At 43.5% G+C, this 20,532-nt stretch overlaps 1 protein-coding gene across 8 annotated transcripts in view; it reads left to right on the forward strand.

The window, feature by feature from the left end:
• KMT2E (lysine methyltransferase 2E (inactive)) overlaps positions 1-20,532 on the forward strand; it is a 451,336-nt gene that overhangs the window by 77,208 nt on the left and 353,596 nt on the right. For 6 of the 8 annotated variants that reach the window (XR_004540680.1, XM_033959237.1, XM_033959230.1 and 3 more), the window contains 3 exons: positions 15,339-15,395; positions 15,565-15,794; positions 18,786-18,866. Coding sequence is in view for 7 of the 8 variants with exons in the window: in XM_033959237.1 (XP_033815128.1) it covers positions 15,339-15,395; positions 15,565-15,794; positions 18,786-18,866 (368 nt within the window). In the remaining variant the exon portion in view is untranslated. The remainder of the gene's footprint in view (positions 1-15,338; positions 15,396-15,564; positions 15,795-18,785; positions 18,867-20,532) is intronic. The other 2 variants (XM_033959232.1, XM_033959235.1) reach the window with 1 other exon arrangement.

Here is a 20,532-nt window from a genome sequence, read left to right on the forward strand (position 1 = left end):
CCCTCTTTTGTCCCAGTTCTGTGAGTATGCTCTCCTGAAGGCTGTCTCATGTGGATGCTCATTGCACACAGCAAGTTAGTTTTACATTCTTCAATGTTTTGCTAGATTGCCTTTGTGCCTGTTTATTGCTTATTTCATGTTTTGCAGAGCAGACCAGTTCAGACTTTGTTTGTGTTGCTGGGGATTTTCCACCATACCCTCTTGTCGTGGAACATGTGTTCAGAAAAGAGTTTAGATTTCTGCAACTCCGGGATTGTGGGTTGGGATTGAACACCTAGTGTATGGAATTCTATAGGGACTAAAAGAAAGAAGAAGATTATCAAAGGTATAAACCCATTCTTCCATCAGCTGTCTCTTTTCCAAGCTGAGGAGCCCTAACCTCTTTAGCATTTCATCATACGAGAGGAGTTCATCGCTGTTATATCATTTTGGTTTTTCTTTTTTTAACCTTTTCTAACTAATTCCGCTATCTTTTTTGAGATAAGGTGACCAGAACTTAATGTAGTACTCAAAATAAGGTTGCACCATGGAACGATACAGAGGCATTACATTCTTGGTCTTTGTACCATCCTGTTTGCTTGTTTGGCTCCCGCCATGCACTGGGCAGATTTCAGTGTAGTATCTACAATGACACCCAGACCTTTTTCTTGGTTGCTGACTCTTAAGATAGAACCTAGTATTGGGTAACTATGATTTGGATTATTCTTGTGCATCATTTTTTATTTGTACTTATTCAATTTCATCTGACATTTGGATGCCCAGACTTTCAATTTCCTAAGGTTTTCCTGCAGTTTTTCAGTTTGTTTGAGTTTTAACAACCTTGAATACTGGGTATTACATTAGATGCTACATTATGTTTTGTCAACAGATAAATAATCTTGTTAGAAAATGTTTTCTAAGCTTATGTCACCTGAAGTCAGTATGAGTCCTATTTTATCAACATCATTTTGCCACGATTGTTCAGTCGACTGTATTAGTTCAACGGGACTATTGTAATTCAGTTTATTGTGGTATTAGTTAAGGTAATTTAAAATGTCTATAACTGATACAGAATATTGCAGCTTGGCTGATTTTTAACAAAAATAAATTTCAATGTGCCACACCTCACTTGAGATCACTACATTGGCTTCCTATTCAATCAAGAGTCAAGTTCAAATGTGCATGTCTAGTTTTTAAAATATTTTATGGACAATTAGGTGATTCGGTTGTACAATTGCCTTTAAGTCTGCCATGACAAAGTGACCCTAGATTTTCTACTGCTTATAAGCTGTCTTTTTTTAGCCTCCATTTGTCTTCCTTTCCTAATGTCGTTTACCATAAATGTTTTCTTTATCCTTTTTAAAATTGTATTTCTTTCCCTTCTCCTTCCCCTTTACATTCCATGTTCGTCTCAAGTATTTTGTTTTCGTTTTTTATATGAAATTGTCAGTCTCCCCCTATTAACTTTTGTTATTATTATACTATGTACATCGCTTAGAATGTTGAATAAGCGATTAATCAAATATTGAATAAACTTGGAAACGTGGAAACTTTTCCATCATTTATAGGTGTTCAGTTAGAGAATCAAGTCTTCCATTCTTTCTCTTTTCTATTTAGTACTCTGTGAATGGAATGAATTACCCATCAGTCTGTGGTCATGCACTACATATCAAATCTTTTGAAAAGATTAAAGACCCTCTTGTTTTCTGCTCTTTCGGATTAGTTTTTTTTATAGTTTAATTCATACAAATTTTTAAATTAATATACTGTGTGAAGTCTTAATATAAACCATATCAAGCCCATTTTTTTGCACAAGGATCCTGTATCTTCAACCTCCAACTACAGACCAGTAGCCGACATCCCCTTCTTCACCAAACTGATGGAAGGACTGATCAACACTGCCCCAATAAATTATCTGGACAAATTTTCTACATTACACAAATACCAATCGGGATTCCACAAACACCATAGCACTGAAACCGCACTTGCCTCCATCATGGATCACATCTCTCGCATACTTAGTGCAGGGAACCAAACACTAATACTCCAATTTGACCTGAGCAGTGCCTTTGACTTGGTGGACCACGAAATTCTACTTAACTGTCTGGATGGTATCGGAATCATGGGCAAAGTTCTAAACTGGTTCGAGGGCTTCCTGAAAAATCGATTCTACCAAGTCATCAGTGACCAATCCTATTCACAATCATGGGTCAACCCCTGTGGCATCCGACAAGGTTCCACCCTTTCTAACCTATATATATATGTCCTCTCTAGGCCAAACACTATCAAAGCTGAACATCAAAACTTACATATATGCAGACGACAGCACAGTCATCATCCCCATCTCCACCCTATCGACCGAAACCAGAACCTTCATCTCTTCAGTCATCAACCAGGTATCACCAATGGACAAAAAACTTCATGGCAACCCCGTCAAACAAAACCATCGACTCTTCAATCAATCTAAATGGAAGTAACTTCCCAATCAACCCTACAATCCTAGGTGTTGCCATCGACCCTACCCTAAAATCCTAGGTGTTGCCATCAACCAACAACTCAACCTTGATGCCCATACTAACATCTTAATCAATAAATGCTTTTGTCTACTATGGAAATTATGCACTCTAAAACCTTATTTTGACTTTGCTGCGTTTAGGCTGCTAGTTCAATCTCTTAATTCTAAGCTCACTGGACTACTGCAACATAATCTACCTAGGTCCCACAAAAAAAAAACATTAAGAGACTAAGAGCGATCCAAAACACGGCAGTAAGACTGATCTTCAGCCTGAAAAAATCCGACCACATCTCCCCATACTTCAAAAACTGCACTGGCTACCAATCAAAGCCAGAATTATCTTCAAATTCGGCAGCCTCCGCTACTAGACACTATTCGGCACCTCGCCCACCTACCTCATGAAACACTTTGTTCTACAGGACAATCCCTGCCCCTCCCTCAAAACACTTATATTCTCATTCCCCACTCCTAAGGGTTGTTGATTCAAAAAATTACTTGATAGGACACTATCCTTTCAGGCAGGCATCTGGAACAACACCCTAAGCGCCCTTCTCCTGAATTCTCCATCATACCAATCCTTCAGAAAATCTCTGAAAACCCACTTATTCGACAAGTTTATCTGATCCTTCAAAACACCATCCATCCTACCTTAAATCCCAACAAGCATCTCCTCCTACCTGCGCAACCCACCGACTTCTCACCCTCTCCCATTAAACCAATGCTGTAATCTTCCTGTTCTCTTCACCTGCGGTATTCACACTGTATTTCTACTTTACTGTATACCATCTTGAACTGAAAAGGTATGACGGGATATAAATAAAACTATTATTATTATATAAAATGAAAGATTAGATTATATCAGATTAGTTTTGTCATCTGCAAATTTAATTACCCGAGTCGTTATTCTAATTTCCAGATCATTTATAAATATGTTAAATAGCACCAGTCCCAGTAAAGAACTTTGTGGCATTCTACTATTAACTTTCCCTCCATTGAGAAAAATGGGACTATTTAACCCAGCGGTCTCAAACACGCGGCCCACAGGCCGCATGTGGCTCTCCAGGTTTTATTTGCGGCCCGTGGTCTGGAGGCCATCATTTTCTTCCTTTTGGAGCAGCAGCCGGCTCGTTCGCTCAAAGCCGCGGGTTGGCGGCTCCTTGCGCTATCCACTCCTGCATCGGAAGCCTCTCTGATGTCACAACATCAGAGAGGCTAAAGACGCAGGCGCGGATCTCGCAAGGAGCCACCACCCACGGCTTTGAACAAACGAGCCGCCAGACACGTTGCTGCTCCAGTGGCTTACCAAGGGGGGGGGGGGCGGTCCACTGTTCTCTTCCCTGCAGGGCTGACCAACTCTGGCGGCTCGACATCAATTCTGACGTCGAGAGGACGTTCTGGCTAGCCAATCGCTGCCTGGCTGCCCGGAACGTCCTTTCCGATGTTAGAATTGACATCGGGCAGCGAGAGTTGGTTGGCCCCGTGCAGAAGAGAAGCAGGGAGCTGGCATGTTCCTGATAGCGGCAGCAGCAGCCTATTCTGCGGCGGCGGTGGCATGGGGGAGGGCAGGAAGGAAGGAAGAAAGAAAGAAAGAAGGTGGGGTGGGGACAGGGAGCCAGAAAAAAAAGCAAAAAATGGGGCACGGAGGAAGGAAGAAAGAAGGAGGGTTGACAGGGAACCAGAAACAAAGCAAAAAATGGGGCACGGAATCAGAGAAAGACAGACAGAGAAAGAAAGAAAAAGTTGGGGGAGGGAATGAGGTCTGGAGGAGAGGAAGCATACAGGAGGCTGAAAGAAGGGAAGAAGTATTAGATGCACAGTCAGAAGAATAAAGTGCAACCAGAGACTGATGAAATTACCAAACAAAGGTAGGAAAATGATTTTATTTTTAATTTAGTGATTGAAATGTGCCAGTTTTGAGAAGGAAAAGATATTGAACTTTAAATGTGAGTGCTGCAGAAAAAAATAGTGTACTTGGAGGGCCGCAGAAAAAATAGTTAATGTCTTATTAAAGAAATGACAATTTTGCAAGAGGTAAAACTCTATATAGTTTATATATCTTTCCTTTTAACTGTTAAAGGAAAGTTTTATAAACTATAAAGAGTTTTACCTCATGCAAAATTGACATTTCTTTAATAAGACATTAACTATTTTTTTCTGCGGCCCTCCAAGTACCTACAAATCCAAAATGTGGCCCCGCAAAGGGTTTGAGTTTGAGACCACTGATTTAATCCTACCTTATGTTTTCTGTCCAATAATCAATTTCTAATCTACAATTGAACATTGCCTTCTATCCCATGACATTTTAAATTTCTCGGGATTCTCTGATGAGGAACTTTTTTCAAAAGCTTTCTGATAATCTAGATACACTACATCAACCAACTCATCTTTATCCACATACTTATTCATACCTTCAAAGAAATGAAGCAGATTGCTGAGGCAAGATTTCCCTGACTGAACCCATGCTGACTCTGTCCCAATAAACCACATTTGTCTAGGTGTTTGTAATTTTATTCATTATAATGGTTTTCACTATTTTGCCCAGCACTGAAGTTAGATTTATAAGTCTTTAATTTCCCAGATCATCCCTGGAAAATCTGTGATACATTGGGCACTATTCATACTACTACTGGCAACAGGTTACAGTTCACTAACAGCAGATCAGCAATTTCATGTTTGAGTTATTCTAGTATCCTGGGCTGTATATCATCTAGCCCAGGTAATTTGTAACTCTTCTGATTTGGCTCAGTACATCTACCAGGTTTACCAGGATTTTTTTTTTTTTTTTTTAGTTCCTCCGCATCATAACTTGAAAACTATGTCTGTGTGTGTATATATATTTTTTTTTCCATTGCATGACCATCGTTTGGACTGAGTATATGCATTACTGAGGATGTTACTGTCTTCTGGCAAGGTATCTTTCCACCAAAAAAGGTTTGCTGTGTATTTAATGTTTAGAATATTTGAATGATTGCTGTATCTCTCTGATTTTTGTCTCTCTTTCTCCAGAGTGTGCTGCATGTTTAGGCATTACCAAAAGCAAAACGACAGTCCGAAAGTTTATTTACTTTGGAAAACATAGAGTCTTTGCAATTCTTTTTCCTGAATAGGACAAATTATTCTTGAAATTGTGTGTTTAGAGTACCCTCTTACTGGGCAAACTGACATAGCAGTCTTTGTAATTCTGTAATTTAAGTTTCTTATACAATCCCACTTTATTCCAGGACCAGTGGATTATTTCCCTCTACCCGCCAGGACTTTGTAGGAAGCCTCAGAATTGCAGAAACTTAAACCCCACCCCCAATCACTGTGCAAGTATCCCAGCTCCTCAGTCTTCCTTTCTACAAGCCAGGCTGTAGGAGTCTATCTTTTCTGCTCGTGTCTTCTTTCGCGCAGTTATAGTGTTTTGCGCTTGCGGTTTTCATCCTCATGCTGTGGAGATCCCTGTGGGGACATCCTTGACTGCGGGAGATCACAGACTTTTGGAAAAAAGTCTGCTTCTGGGGGTTCCCTGCTTCTCAGTAAGCCTCCCTAGACAGCCTGCACATCAAACCGGGGCTCAGGGATCGTTTTTCCTTGGGAGCTTGCTCACCCCAGGTTCGTCCACTAGTGGGTAAAGCGCAGGCTGAGTGGTTCCATGGAGGCGCGACTGGGATCGGAGCCAGACGGTGTTCCTCCGCCAGGCGTCTGTGTGGCATGTCTGAGGGTGGCAGAGGTCTCTGGCCATGGTGGTCAGGCCATTGGGCAGTCAGAAGACTTGAAATCCAGTTTTCCAGTTCCCTGAGCTAAAGGATCTCCCTGTGAACTGTTCTCGACTCTGTCTGCAGTTTCTCTCATTCAGCACATGTCACAGTGGCTGACAGTCTGCAATTTTTGGGTGTTTTCCCTGCATGCCCTACCCCTCCCTACTTTTAAAATCCCCAAATTGCCATTTTCTAAGGGTTCCTGTAGTTTTCCTGGGCTATTTTTCTTCAAAATTGGCACCCACAGTAGCCATATTGGATTTTTCCCAATTTGAATTTCAGTATATTTTTCATACTTCCAAGCTTCTTTTTTGCAAGAAAACTTCATAGATGGCCTTTCCAGATCAGGATACGATGGATTCATGCAGCTATATGATGGGAGGGATATTATTGAAGGAGAGCACCCAAGAAAGGGACTTGGGGGTAATGGTGGACATGACAATGAAGCCAACGGCACAGTGCGCAGCGGCCACTAAGAAGGCAAATAGAATGCTAGGCATAATCAAGAAGGGTATTACAACCAGAACGAAAGAAGTTATCCTGCCGTTGTATCGGGCGATGGTGCATCCGCATCTGGAGTACTGCGTCCAATATTGGTCGCCGTACCTTAAGAAAGATATGGCGTTACTCGAGAGGGTTCAGAGAAGAGCGACACGTCTGATAAAAGGGATAGAAAACCTTTCATACGCTGAGAGATTTGAAAAACTGGGACTCTTTTCCCTGGAGAAGAGGAGACTTAGAGGGGATATGATAGAGACTTACAAGATCATGAAGGGCATAGAGAGAGTAGAGAGGGACAGATTCTTCAAACTTTCGAATAATAAAAGAACAAGAGGGCACTCGGAAAAGTTGAAAGGGGACAGATTCAAAACGAATGCTAGGAAGTTCTTCTTTACCCAACGTGTGGTGGACACCTGGAATGCGCTTCCAGAGGACGTAATAGGGCAGAGTACAGTACTGGGGTTCAAGAAAGGATTGGACAATTTCCTGCTGGAAAAGGGGATAGAGGGATATAGATAGAGGATTACTGCACAGGTCTTGGACCTGTTGGGCCACTGCGTGTGCGGACTGCTGGGCACGATGGACCTCTGGTCTGACCTAGCGGAGGCACTGCTTATGTTCTTATGTTATGTTTTATTTGCGGTGGATGGCTATTGGATGCGCAGCCGAGTTCCACGTGTACTGTGACCCTTGAGGGGTGCGAGGCTTGCCTGGATTTGATGCCGTCAACCTCCAAGGAGGGTCTTCTAGCACCTTCTGCCCTGACCTTCACGAAAATGGTATCGGACGACCCTGGGGATGTTTCAGTGAAACACAAGCATGTTCTGGTGAAAAACCTCGCAAATCCTCCAAACAGTCTAAAATTGATGCACAGAGGTCAGCTTCCACCGCAGAGGATGGGTTTTCCCCGGAATTTGTGAATATGCTTTATGAGGCATTCTTTGTTAAAACATCTCTGCTTGTTTCCCTCTCGTTACAGGGACGCATGCCTTTCAGGACCAAAGCCTTCAGGGATGTCGGCAAGTAAACCGTCTGTGCCCACGGTTGCACTGGTCACTCTTTCTATACCTCAGCTTTCGCTGGGAGGTACTGTGGCAGTGACAGATGTGGTGAACATGGCGGATCTCCAGGATCCAGAGCTGTGCTGAGCCCCAGATTTGGGGGATGATCCCACAGTGTGCCGATTTTTCAAGCATGTGCACCTTGTTGATTTAATCTTGGAATCTCTTCAGGAATTGAAGCTGCAGTCTGAGTAGCTTGTCACTGCAGAATGTTCCCTCATGAGTGATCAAAAGCCACAATCCGCTTCTTTTCCTGATCATCCTGATTTTGTTCAGATTCTTATGGATATCTGGGGGAGTCCTGAGGGTCCCTTGAAATGTGCTCACGCCATATAAGAACATAAGAAGTTGCCTCCACTGGGTCAGACCAGAGGTCCATCTCGCCCAGCGATCCGCACCCGCGGCGGCCCATCAGGTCCACGACCTGTGAAGTGGTTTCTGAACTCCTCTACAACCTACCTCAAGTTCTATCTGTACCCCTTATCCTCCAGGAACCTATCCAAACCCTCCTTGAACCCTTGTACAGAGTTCTGGCCTATCACATCCTCTGGAAGTGCGTTCCATGTGTCCACCACCCTCTGGGTAAAAAAGAACTTCCTAGCATTTGTTCTAAACCTGTCCCCTTTCAATTTCTTAGAGTGACCCCTAGTGTTTGTGGCTCCCCACAGTTTGAAGAATCTGTCCTTATTTACTTTCTCTATGCCCTTTAGGATTTTGAAGGTTTCTATCATGTCCCCTCTAAGTCTCCTCTTCTCCAGGGAGAACAGACCCAGCATTTTTAACCTGTCAGCGTATGAAAAATTTTCCATACCTTTTATCAGTTTAGTCGCCCTCCTCTGCACTCCCTCGAGTACCGCCATGTCCTTCTTGTGGTACGGCGCCCAGTACTGCACACAGTACTCCAGGTGCGGGCGCACCATTGCGCGATATAGCGGCATGATGACTTCTTTTGTCCTGGTTGTGATACCCTTTTTGATGATGCCCAGCATTCTGTTTGCTTTCTTTGAGGCTGTCGCACACTGCGCCGATGGTTTCAGTGATGTGTCTACCATCACCCCCCAGGTCCCTTTCAAGGTTACTCACCCCTAGTAGTGTTCCCCCCATTTTGTAGCTGAACATCGGGTTCTTTTTCCCTATATGCATGACCTTGCATTTCTGTACGTTAAAACTCATTTGCCACTTGTTTGCCCAGTCTTCCAGTCTCGTTAGGTCCCTTTGCAGGTCTTCACAGTCTTCCGTGTTTCTAACCCTGCTGCAGAGTTTGGTGTCATCAGCAAATTTGATAACCTCACATTTTGTCCCCGTCTCCAGATCGTTTATAAATATATTGAACAGTAGAGGTCCCAGCACCGACCCCTGCGGAACTCCGCTCGTGACCCATTGCCAGTCTGAGTATTGGCCTTTTATTCCAACCCTCTGTTTCCTGCCTGCCAACCAGTGTTTGATCCATCGGTAGATATCCCCTTGCACCCCGTGATTCCACAGCTTTTTATGTAGCCGTTCGTGAGGTACCTTGTCGAAGGCTTTTTGGAAGTCAAGGTAAATGATGTCTATGGATTCCCCCTTATCCATCTGGCTGTTTATTCCCTCAAAGAAGTGCAGCAAGTTCGTGAGGCACGACCTTCCCTTGCAGAAGCCATGCTGGCTCGCCTTCAGTTGTCCATTGTTTTCTATGTGTTCGCAGATTGCATCCTTTACCATTGCTTCCATCATCTTTCCCGGAACCGAGGTCAAGCTCACAGGCCTGTAGTTTCCCGGGTCACCCCTTGATCCCTTCTTGAAGATGGGCGTGACATTTGCTATTTTCCAGTCTTCTGGGATCTCCCCAGTTTTTAGGGAGAGGTTACATATTTGTTGAAGTGTCTCTGCTATTTCGTTTCTCAGTTCTTTTAGTACCCTTGGGTGGATGCCGTCCGGGCCTGGTGATTTGTCGCTCTTTAGTCTGTCTATCTGTCTGAGGACATCCTCTTTACTTACCTCTAGTTGAATCAGTCTTTCGTCGTGTTCTCCGTTTATAAACACCTCGGGTTCTGGGATATTGGATGTGTCCTCTCTGGTGAAGACTGACGAGAAGAAATTGTTTAACCTGTCAGCTATCTCTTTTTCTTCCTTTATCGCTCCTTTCCTGTCTCCATCATCCAGTGGTCCCACTTCCTCTCTGGCTGATTGTTTCCCTTTCACATACCTGAAGAAGCGTTTGAAGTTTCTTGCTTCTCCTGCCAGTCTTTCCTCATATTCTCTCTTTGCTTTCTTGACCTCTTGATGGCATTTTTTCTGGTGTCTTTTGTGTTCTTCCTGGTTTTCCTTTGTTGGTTCCTTTTTCCATTTCTTGAAGGATGATTTCTTGTCGCTTATCGCCTTTTTAACTGCAGTTGTTATCCATGCTGGGTTTCTAGTTCGATTTTTTTTGCACCCTTTCCTAAACCTTGGGACGTACAGGTCTTGTGCCTCGAGCACTGTGCCTTTAAGCAGTGTCCAGGCTTCCTTTACGGTCTTCACCTTCCCTGAGCTGTTTCTGAGCTTTTTCCCTACCATTTTCCTCATGTCCTTGTAGTTTCCTTTTCTGAAGTTAAGTGCTGTCGTTGTGGTTCTTTTCACCTTTGGTGTTCCCATGTTTAATTTGTACTGGATCATGTTGTGATCGCTGTTCCCTAATGGTGCTAGTACCACCACTTCCTTTGCGGGTCCCTCTAGCCCGTTGAGGATTAGATCTAGAGTGGCCTCCCCTCGCGTTGGTTCCGTGACTACCAACGCGAGGGGAGGCCACTCTAGACCTAATCCTCAACGGGATATCACGGCTTTTTCCTATGGTGGATGTCTTTAACAAGAGCTTTGCTTCCCCAAAGGTGGATTCCTTGGTGGTACAGGTCACCGAGTGCACGTTCTTCCCCAGTGATGGGGGGAGTGGTCCTGAAAGATGTTCAGGACAGAATGGTGGATTTTGTCCTTAAGCGTCTGTTTAATTCTGTGGCTACCGGTGTCTAGGTGGCATTGGCCTCCTCTTTCTTGGCGTGAGCTTGCCATTCCAAGCTGTACCATGATCCTGACTCTGCAGTGCTTCGCAACTTGGATTTTCTCATCTCTAGTGTGGATTATATGGCTGATGCCTTGTACAACATCTTGAAAGTTTTTGTAGAGCTTACTGCCTATTCTGTTTCAGCTCGCAGGATGCTTTGGATCTGACAGTGATCTGGCGATTTCCTTTTCTAAGGTGACCTTGAGAAGGTTGACCTTATGGCCAGTGTACAGAATCACAGGCCTAAGTCGTGGCCTTTGAATAGATCCTGCCCTTTCAGGGATTTAGGGCATTCTAATTTTCATCCCTTTAGGCACTCTTGTCCGTACTTGGGTCCATCCATAGTACAGTGGCCCTCTTCATCTGCCAGACTGCAGTTGGGCGGGTCCTAACGTCAGCAGTCCATGGGAAGTCGGCTGGCGGCTCCAGCAAAGAAGCAGTTCTGATGCCAGGTCGGGATAGGGGTGTGGTTGTCAGCCCTTCTGGGAGAAAGGCAGGCAATTACCTCTGACCACTGGTTCCTAGAGGTTCTTAAGGATGTCTACAAGCTAGAGTTTCTCTGTCCTCTGACCGGGCATTTTCTGGATTCTCCTGCGTGTCGCCCTGAGAAGATGCTTCAGGTGCAGGTTATAGTCCGCAGGCTTTTGGATATAGCAGCCATAGAACCCGTTCCAGAGCAAGACTGTGTCTCTGGGAGATACTCAATATACATCATCATTCCAAAGAAAAGATCTGACGATTGGAGACCGATCGATTTTGGACCTCAAAATGGTCAATGTGGCGCTGAAAGTGCCTTGTTTCCTCTTGGAGATGGTATACTCAGTGACAACATCAGTGGCACCAGGAGAGTTTCTAGCCTCCCTAGATCTGACTGAGGTGTATCTCCACATTCCCATCTTCCCGGACCACTGAAAATATCTGCAGTTTCATGTCTTGGGGCAACATTTCCAGTTTGCGGCAATGCCTTTTGGATTGGCAACAGCACCCAAGACTTTCACCAAAGTGATGGTGGTAGCGGTGGCCCATCTTCGCATCCTGAGTGTTCTGGTTCACCCGTATCTCTGAGCGACTGGTTGATCAGAGCACCTTCGCTGTCTGAGTGTCGTTGGGCAGTTCAACAGGTGATACAATTGCTGCAGCACCTGGGCTAGGTGATCAACTTCAGGAAACGTCACCTCAAACTGACATAGGATCTGGAATACCTGGGAGTTCGGCTTCACACAGGACAGAACAAAGTGTTCCTGCCTGTCTTCCGTCAGGAGAAGCTTTGACAGGTTGTCGGGAACCTTCTGGCCAATCCAGTTCCAACGGCATGGTAATACCTTCAGGTTCTGGGGACCATGGTGGAAACGATCGATATGGTCCCATGGGCCAGATCCTTCTACGTCTGCTTCAGGATGCTCTCTTCTCAACCTGAAATTCAGAGCAGGACCTGTTACATGCACCCCTACTTTGGACGACTGTGGCACTGAACAGTCTTGCTTGATGGTTGCAGCCTCTCGTTTTCTAGGGGCCTTCCATTCTGGATTTCAGATTGGGTGAGTCTTTCTAAGGATGCGAGTTTAAAAGGCTGGGGAGCAGGGCATATGACCGCCCCTGTTGAGGGCCAGTGGGTTCCCTCGGAGCATAAGTGGTCGATAAATCACCTGGAGCTTTGAGGGATCCGGCTGGCTCTTCTCTGCTTCGAGAGTTGTCTCAGACATCAAGCTGTACATGTCTTCTTTTACAATGCCATGGCAGTGGTTTACGTCAACTGGCAGGGAGGCACGAGGAAGCCCCTCTCTGAGTGTGGAGGTTCAGCTTCTTTTCTGGTGGGCAAAGAGACATCTTGTGGTGCTGTCAGCAGCCCACATGGCAGGAGTGGATAACATTCTAGCAGACTTTCTCAGTCATCAGTCGCTGGACCCTGAGAATGGTCCCTGTTCCAAGCAGCGTTCGAAAACATAGTAGATCAGTGGGGGTGTCCCATGTTCGACCTCATGACGAATGCAGCCAACAAGAAAGTCAATAAATACTTCAGTCGTCATCATGAGGCTGGCAGCGAAGCCTTGGTCGCTTTGCTTCAGCCCTGGTCGCAGGAAGGTCTTCTCTATGTCTTTCCTCCATGGCCGATGATGGGTCATCTGTTGCGACAGATAGCATCCCATGAAGGTCCAGTGATTCTAGTTGCACCTGATTGGCCAAGACAGCCGTGGTATGCTGACTTAGTTCAGCTCCAGCTGGATTGTGGGCTCCAGGTACCTTGTCATTCTTGCCTTCTCACACAGAGTCCAATTGTGATGTAGGATCTGGACTGCTTTGGACTTACAGCATGGCTCTAGAGCGTACGGCCTTAACTAGCTGGGGCTGTTGTGATTGCCACATTGCTTCACAACAAAAGGAAGTCCACAGTGGTGGCCTATGTGAAAGCTTGGAGGTGTTTCCAGGCCTGGTGCGCCCTGAATAAGGTGGACCTGTCTCTCCCTTCCAATTCCTCAGGTCCTGAAGTTTCTGCAGGATGCCCTGAAAAAGGGCCTAGTGATAATTTTACTCCGTGTACAGATTGCTGATCTTTCGTGTATGGGCCCTCCTTCTCTTAGGTGCTCATTGGTGGCTCATCCTGATGTAGCTCGTTTTCTGTGGGGTGCTCTGCAGCTTCGGCCTCTGTTGCACTTTCCCTGTCCAACTTGGAATCTTAATCTGGTTCTTCACTCTCTGGCTCATCCGCCATATGAGCCTCTGGAGCAGGTTTCAAAAATTCCAAAGAATCTATTACCTTGGCTTCTAATTATAAGCCTATTGCTAGCATTCCTTTGTTTGCTGGAGGGTCTGGTTAACTTGGAACTGACTACCTAATTAGATAAGTTTAATTTATTACATGATAACCAGTCAAGTTTTGGGTCGGGTTTCAGTTCCGAAACAGTCATGGCTTCCCTGTTAGATTAGCTCCACACATTATTTAGTCAGGGTACAAGCGCTTTAATTTTGCAACTTGATTTAAGTAGTGTTTTTGATCTGGGTGACCATACTATTTTAACTGAATGCTTAGAATCTGTTGGTATTTTGGGAAATGTCCTGAACTGGTTCCGAGGATTCCTTGGCTGTAGATCATACCAAGTGTTCAAGGATGATAAACTCTTTTATCGTTAGGTAAACATATGCAGGGTTCTCAAGGCTCATTTTTATCTCCGACCCTGTTTAATATTTACCTGGTAGAAAACTGGAACGCTCTTCCGTAGTCTGTCATAGGGGAAAACACCCTCCAGGGATTCAAGACAAAGTTAGACAAGTTCCTGCTGAACCAGAATGTACGCAGGTAGGGCTAGTCTCAGTTAGGGTGCTGGTCTTTGACCAGAGGGCTGCCGTGTAAGCGGACTGCTGGGCACGATGGACCACTGGTCTGACCCAGCAGTGGCAATTCTTATGTTCTTATTGGGAAACCTCTTGCAAAGTTTAAATCTTAGGTTTTATATTTATGCAGACGACATCACTATAGTCGTCCCCTAACGTGTCTGACAGTTGAGATAACAAATTTTATAGCAACTATTCTGAAACAGATTGAATTCTGGATGATTGATTTCAAATTGAAACTGAACCCTGAAAAAACTAAATTTTTTCTTGCAAGTCCTAGTGACATGATTAAAGAATCAATGGTACATCTGAATGGTTTTGACTATCCTATAGAACAGTTAATAAAAATATTGGGAGTGATTTTAAATCGACACCATACCTTAGAACAACACACAGATTTGTTACTCAGGAAATGTTTCTCAGTTCTTTGGAAACTCCGAACCATTAAGAAATATTTTGATACAGCTTCTTTTCATTTGTTAATTCAGTCATTGATACTGAGTATCCTTGTTTATTGTAATATAATCTACCTGTGCGCCTTTAAGAAAATCTTCAAAAAACTAAGAGTGGTTCAAAACACTGCTGTACGATTGATTTTCGGTCTGAAAAAATGGGAGCATGTTACTCCTTATTACCAAAAATTACACTGGCTACCGATTGAGGCTAGAGTTTTATTCAAATTCGCATGTATTTGCTTCAAATCCATATTCAGGTTACCTTGTTTCCCATTTTTTTAAAAATCACTCCAATAAGCCCACACATAGAGTCCAGTTATTCACATATCCTACTGTCAAATCGTGTCGTTTGAAGAGATTTCTCAAGAGAACTTTCTTTTCAGGTAGCCAAAATGAATACCTGGTTTGGCAAAATTATGCCAGAAGTCTCATCCTATTATTTTTTTTAGAAAACTATTAAAGACACAACTATTTGACAAATTTGTAACCCAAGCTTCTTAATGCTTTTTAAATACAACATGTATTGTATACATTCTAGAAATTGATGTATCTTTTTGAACTGTATATTCACTGGATGTTCAGCCTTATCTGCTGTGAATCGCCTAGAACCATTCGTGGTCTGGCGGTATATAAGAATAAGAATAAATTATTATTAATTATTATTTTCATTGTTACTGTTTTGTATTTGTTGATGTGAGCAGAATTGATTTACTTGTAGGGGCGTTCTCTTGTCCTCTACAGATGTTCCTGGCTGCTTTTATTCTGACCGAGGAGCTGGGATACTTGCACAGTGATGAGGTATGAGGGGGAGGGGTTTAAGTCTCTGAAATTCTGAGGCTTCCTAGAAAGTCCTGGCGGGTAGAGAGAAATAACCCACTGGTCCCGGAATAAAGTATGGATTTACAAAAAAGAAGATTAGCAAAGGTAAGAACCTAATCTTTTGGGATTTTTTTTTTAAACCGTTTAGGACCACAACTATGGTGCTCGTCCTCCTCCAACACCCCCTTCATCTCCTCCTCAATCTGTCCTTATCAGTAAGAATGAAGTAAGCATATTTACTACTCCCAATTTTGATGAGACCTCCAGTGCTACTACAATCAGCACATCTGAGGATGGAAGCTATGGCACAGATGTTACCAGATGTATCTGTGGTTTTACCCATGATGATGGATACATGATTTGTTGTGATAAATGCAGGTAAAGTGTTTTTACATTGTTATTTTAAGTATAATTTTGTGTATTTAATAGTTTACTTGAGAGATATGCCACCCAGTTTAAGTGCTTTTCATGACATCATAAGTGTTATACCCAAATATGCCCCCCCTTTTACAAAACTGTAGCACAGTTTTTAGCGGTGATAACATCTCCAGCGCCCATAGGAAATCTATGAGCGTCAGAGCTGTTAGCACCACAGCCAGCACTATAGACCGTGCTATGGTTTTATAAAAGATGGGGATAATAAGGCTACTCTTCTTGTACAATCCCCCTTTATGCTGGGGATTACTGGGTGTTATGTACCTTGGAACTTCACTTGTTTGAAGTAGAGAGTTGCACGGGGACAGAAATCCCGCCCGTCCCCGCCAGGATCCTCTCCGTCCCCGCCCGTCCCCGTCAGGATCCTCTCCGTCCCCACCCATCCCCGCAAGGAATTACCTCCATCCCCGCCCGTCCCCATAAAAAGCAGCAATTACTTCTGACAGGATCATGAATTCCACAGTTTCTTTTGTGTTTGCGCTGCTGTTTTCCTTGTGGAATCTCTTTGGTGGAACCCTTTTTTTGTTTTCTGTTCAGGTAATTAACTTATAAAACCCCTCTTTTACTAAGGCTAATGTGTCCATTATATTATATGGATGAACTCTGCTTCCAAAGCCTTCCATCTCCGTGGGAGTCCCGTTGGCAAGAGGGGGGTCCCCATGGGAGTCCAGTGAGCCAGAGGGGGGTCCCCATGGGAGTCCCGTGGGTTAGGGGGGATTCCCACGGGACTCCTGCGATCCCCATTCCCATGCAGACCTCTAGTTTGAAGTTTTGGGAAATTTCATGGCGACACCAGAAAATATTTCTTCACCGAAAGGGTGGTTTATCGCTGGAATAGTCTTCCACTACAGGTAATTGAGGCCAGCAGTGTACCAGATTTTAAGAAAAAAATGGGATAGGCACGTGGGATCTCTTCACGGAGGAAGTTAGGGGGTGGGTCATTAGTGTGAGCAGACTAGATGGGCCGTGGCCCTTTTCTGCCGTCAGTTTCTATGTTTCTATCTCCTGCTGGGCATGCTCCCTGGACATCCGTCTTATATTCCTACAAGCCAAGCTGTAGGAGCTTGTCTCTTCTGCTCGTGTTTCATTTCATTTCTTAAATTTAGTGAATTATTTTAATCTTTTTTTACGGGTTTGTCCTTGTGCTGTGGAAATCCCCTGTGGGGACATCCTTGTGGCAGGAGATCGCAGACTTTGGAGTAAAGTCTGCCTCTGTGGGGGTTACCTGCCACTGCAGGAAGTCCACCGGACAGCCTGCACGTCAAATCAGGGCTCTGGGATTGGGAGCTAGTTCATCCCGGGTTCGTCCGCTAGTGGGTGGAGCGCAGGCTGCGCGGTTCAGTGGAAGTATGCCCGGAATCGGGACCTTCCCTGTGTTAACTGGAGGTGTTGGAAGTCACTGATCTTGGTGACTTGGCAGGTGAGGCAGTCAGAAGATTTGAAATCTAGTTTTCCATTTTACTGAGGCTTGAGATCTCCCTGCATGCTGTTTCAGTAGTGCCTGCCATTTCTCCTTTACAGCACAGTGAGCAGCTACTTGCCTGCCTGGTTTAGCGATTTTTGAGGGGTCCTAAAAAGAGATTTCTGGGTGGTTTCCCTGCATGCTCTAACCCCCCACCTCTAAAATCGCAAAATCACCGTTTTCCAGGGATTCTTTTGTTTTTCCTGGGCTATTTTAGGGCAAAATCGGCACCCATAGCGGTTCAAACTTTTTAAAAGTGTATTTTTTGCGCTTAGGAGTTTCATTTCGCTCCAAACTTCACATGGCCTCCTCAGTACATGATGACATGGATTCATGCCTTGGTTTGTGTAGGTTGCCCTTTAAAGGACTACTCTTGTTTGGCCAGGGTCTGGTTGTTCTGCCAGGCAACAAGCCTCGCCCTGCTAGGAGTTCGGGGCGTCTTGATTTTCATCCCTTCCGGCATCTTCATCAGTACACCGGTCCCCCCCGATAATGGGCCAATTCTCTTCACTTCTGTATCCCTGCCATTATGCAGTTTGTATAGGATATAACACCTTAGTAGTAGCAAACTCTACTACCACTACCCAGTCCGCCAATTTCATGCTCAAAGGCAGAGATTAGAAATAGGCCTATAATACTCCAGCCTTAAAGAGTCAGCATATTGCTTTTACAATACCGGTCTCATGACTGCATGTTTTCAGATCGGCAGCATTCTTCCTGTTGTCAAATTTTGATTAACCATAACGGTTAATAGAGGCATCAAACCATGTCTAGGAGGACTTGAGGAAAGGAAATTAACAGATACAAATAATGTCACTTTTTTTCCTCTGGTGATTATTTTATAAATGTTTGCTTGTAGCCCTCTCCAAACTTCCCCCGCCCTCTTGGTACATTCTACTACACAATGGCAACAAATCTACACAATGGCAACAAATCAGGAATGCATTTATAAAATCAATCACACAAAAATAAAAAGGCTCTCATAGTTTAAAAATATTTAAAATGATCTTCAACTCCTTCTGTACCTAGCTAATTTGGATCCTGTGTCTAGTCATTGGGATTTTAAGTGACAAACTGAGATTACTACTTGTTCTTGACTAGCCTGAAGAACAGAATCCTGATCTGTAAATCAAATCCAGGTTCTTTGGACGACCGTATGCAGAACTTGCTACTAGCCTTTGTAATGTGCTTTTGAGAGCCCAGTTACCTTTTTCTTGTGTGTGCCTATCCCATTTTTTCTTAAAATCTGGCACGCTGCTGGCCTCAATTACCTGTAGTGGAAGACTATATATTTAATTTCTATCCATCCAGCTTTCCCAACTCTTTAATTGGCTGTATATATATACATAGATAAAGATATTTATGTTTCTGAAGCATAAGTTAAAGCTCTAGTTTGAATTTGAATTTTGCTATAAACTTTTTTTGGTTTTAAATATATTTCCCTAAATTATGCATTATATCTTTTATTTAAGTGTGTGGCAGCATATTGACTGTATGGGGATTGACAGACAACATATTCCTGACATATACCTATGTGAACGTTGTCAACCAAGGTCAGTATATTTAGTTGAGAAATTACTTGAAATTACTTTTTATTTTTTTTTCTAAAAAAAATAAAAAATTACTTTTTAATCTTTGACATATTCTAACGTATACAGTAGCTGAAAAAATGATTTAATCCAAACATCTTTGTGCTTTGCTCTTCAAAATTGTTCAACCATGATTTGATGTTATTAGTAAGTTAATTATGTTAATTTTGAAAGGAGAAAAAGACAAAATGTCTTTTGACATGAGCTTCTTTACAGCAAATCTTCAGAGCAACAAAATATATGGGGGGGAGGCATTGTTTGTCCCAAAATTCCATTGTTCTTGAAGATATAACCCCCTCCCCCCTTCAGGCCAGCCTATTTTAACTGTACCGTGGTGGTTATAGGTATGAGCAATCTCCACTTTTTCTATTTGTCTCCAACTTCAAACTGTTTGATATAACTTTGGGAGGGGGAATTTCTTCCATGGGGGAGGGGTTGCCTCACTGTTCCCAATATGTGTTGCTGCAGTGCCCACTGTTCCACAGATATATTGTATTGGGTGAAGTAGTTCTGTTTATCTGTATGCATATCTGTGGGATATCTTTAATTTATCATGGTGAAGTACAATTTATTCTCCTACCTGCAATCTTTACCCTTGAGTAGACATTGTAAATTTTGAAGGTATCACCTTATTGAAATCCTGGTATGAGGTTGTCTTGGAAATTCTTATCCCTGAATGCGAAAAGCTTAAATAAACCCATAAAGTAAATAATAACTTTATTTAAAGAATGAATACCCCAGTATAATGTTTGTTTTTTTTTTAACAGGAAATGCATTTCAGCCTCTAAGGAATCTTCCAAATTATTGAGTACTATATTTTTCGCTCCATAAGATGCATTTTTTCCATGGGTGCGTCTTATGGAGTGAATACACCTCCTCCCCTGGTACCTTTTTTTAACTGACAGTGGTTTCGCGCGGTCTCCTACTGGACGGCTGCCTTTCTCATTGCAGAGTGGCACATAATGCTCCGTGACTGACTGCAGGCAATTATGGAGCGGCGCGGGACCAGGCAGGAAGTGCAAAGGTTGTGCTGCTACATTTTGCGCTACTCTGCAACGAGAAAGGCAGCCGTCCAGCAGGAGACTGCGCTGGACCCACTGCCAGTTAAAAATAGGTACTAGGGGGCTGCAGGCTGCTGTGGGCTTTGGGCTTCCCAGTACCAGCAGCACCAGACGTACCTACGTGTAGAGGAGGAAAAACCAAGAAAAAAAAATTCTGAACCAAATTTTTTTTCTTGGTTTTTTCTCCTCTACACTTAGGTGTGTCTTATAGTCAGGTGCGTTTTATAGACTGAAAAATACGGTAAGGGGTATGATTAGAGTTTTTGATTGCCATGGGGAGGGGGGAATGCTGTTGAAATCTGTTTTTTAAAATCCCTCCCTGTCACGATTATCTCTCAGACTTACCACACATTGTAGTGAATTGTCTAAAATTAGACTCAAAATGTGGTCAGTCTAGGTTCATAGTAAACATAGTAGATGATGGCAGATATAGACCCGAATGGTCCATCCAGTATGCCCAACCTGATTTAATTTAAATTTTTTCTTTTTAGCTATTTCTGGGCAAGAATCCAAAGCTCTACCCGGTACTGTGTTTGGGTTCCAACTGCCGAAATCACTGTTAAAACCTA

Source organism: Geotrypetes seraphini, chromosome 9 (assembly GCF_902459505.1).
Source record: "Geotrypetes seraphini chromosome 9, aGeoSer1.1, whole genome shotgun sequence".
Taxonomy (NCBI): Eukaryota; Metazoa; Chordata; class Amphibia; order Gymnophiona; family Dermophiidae; genus Geotrypetes; species Geotrypetes seraphini.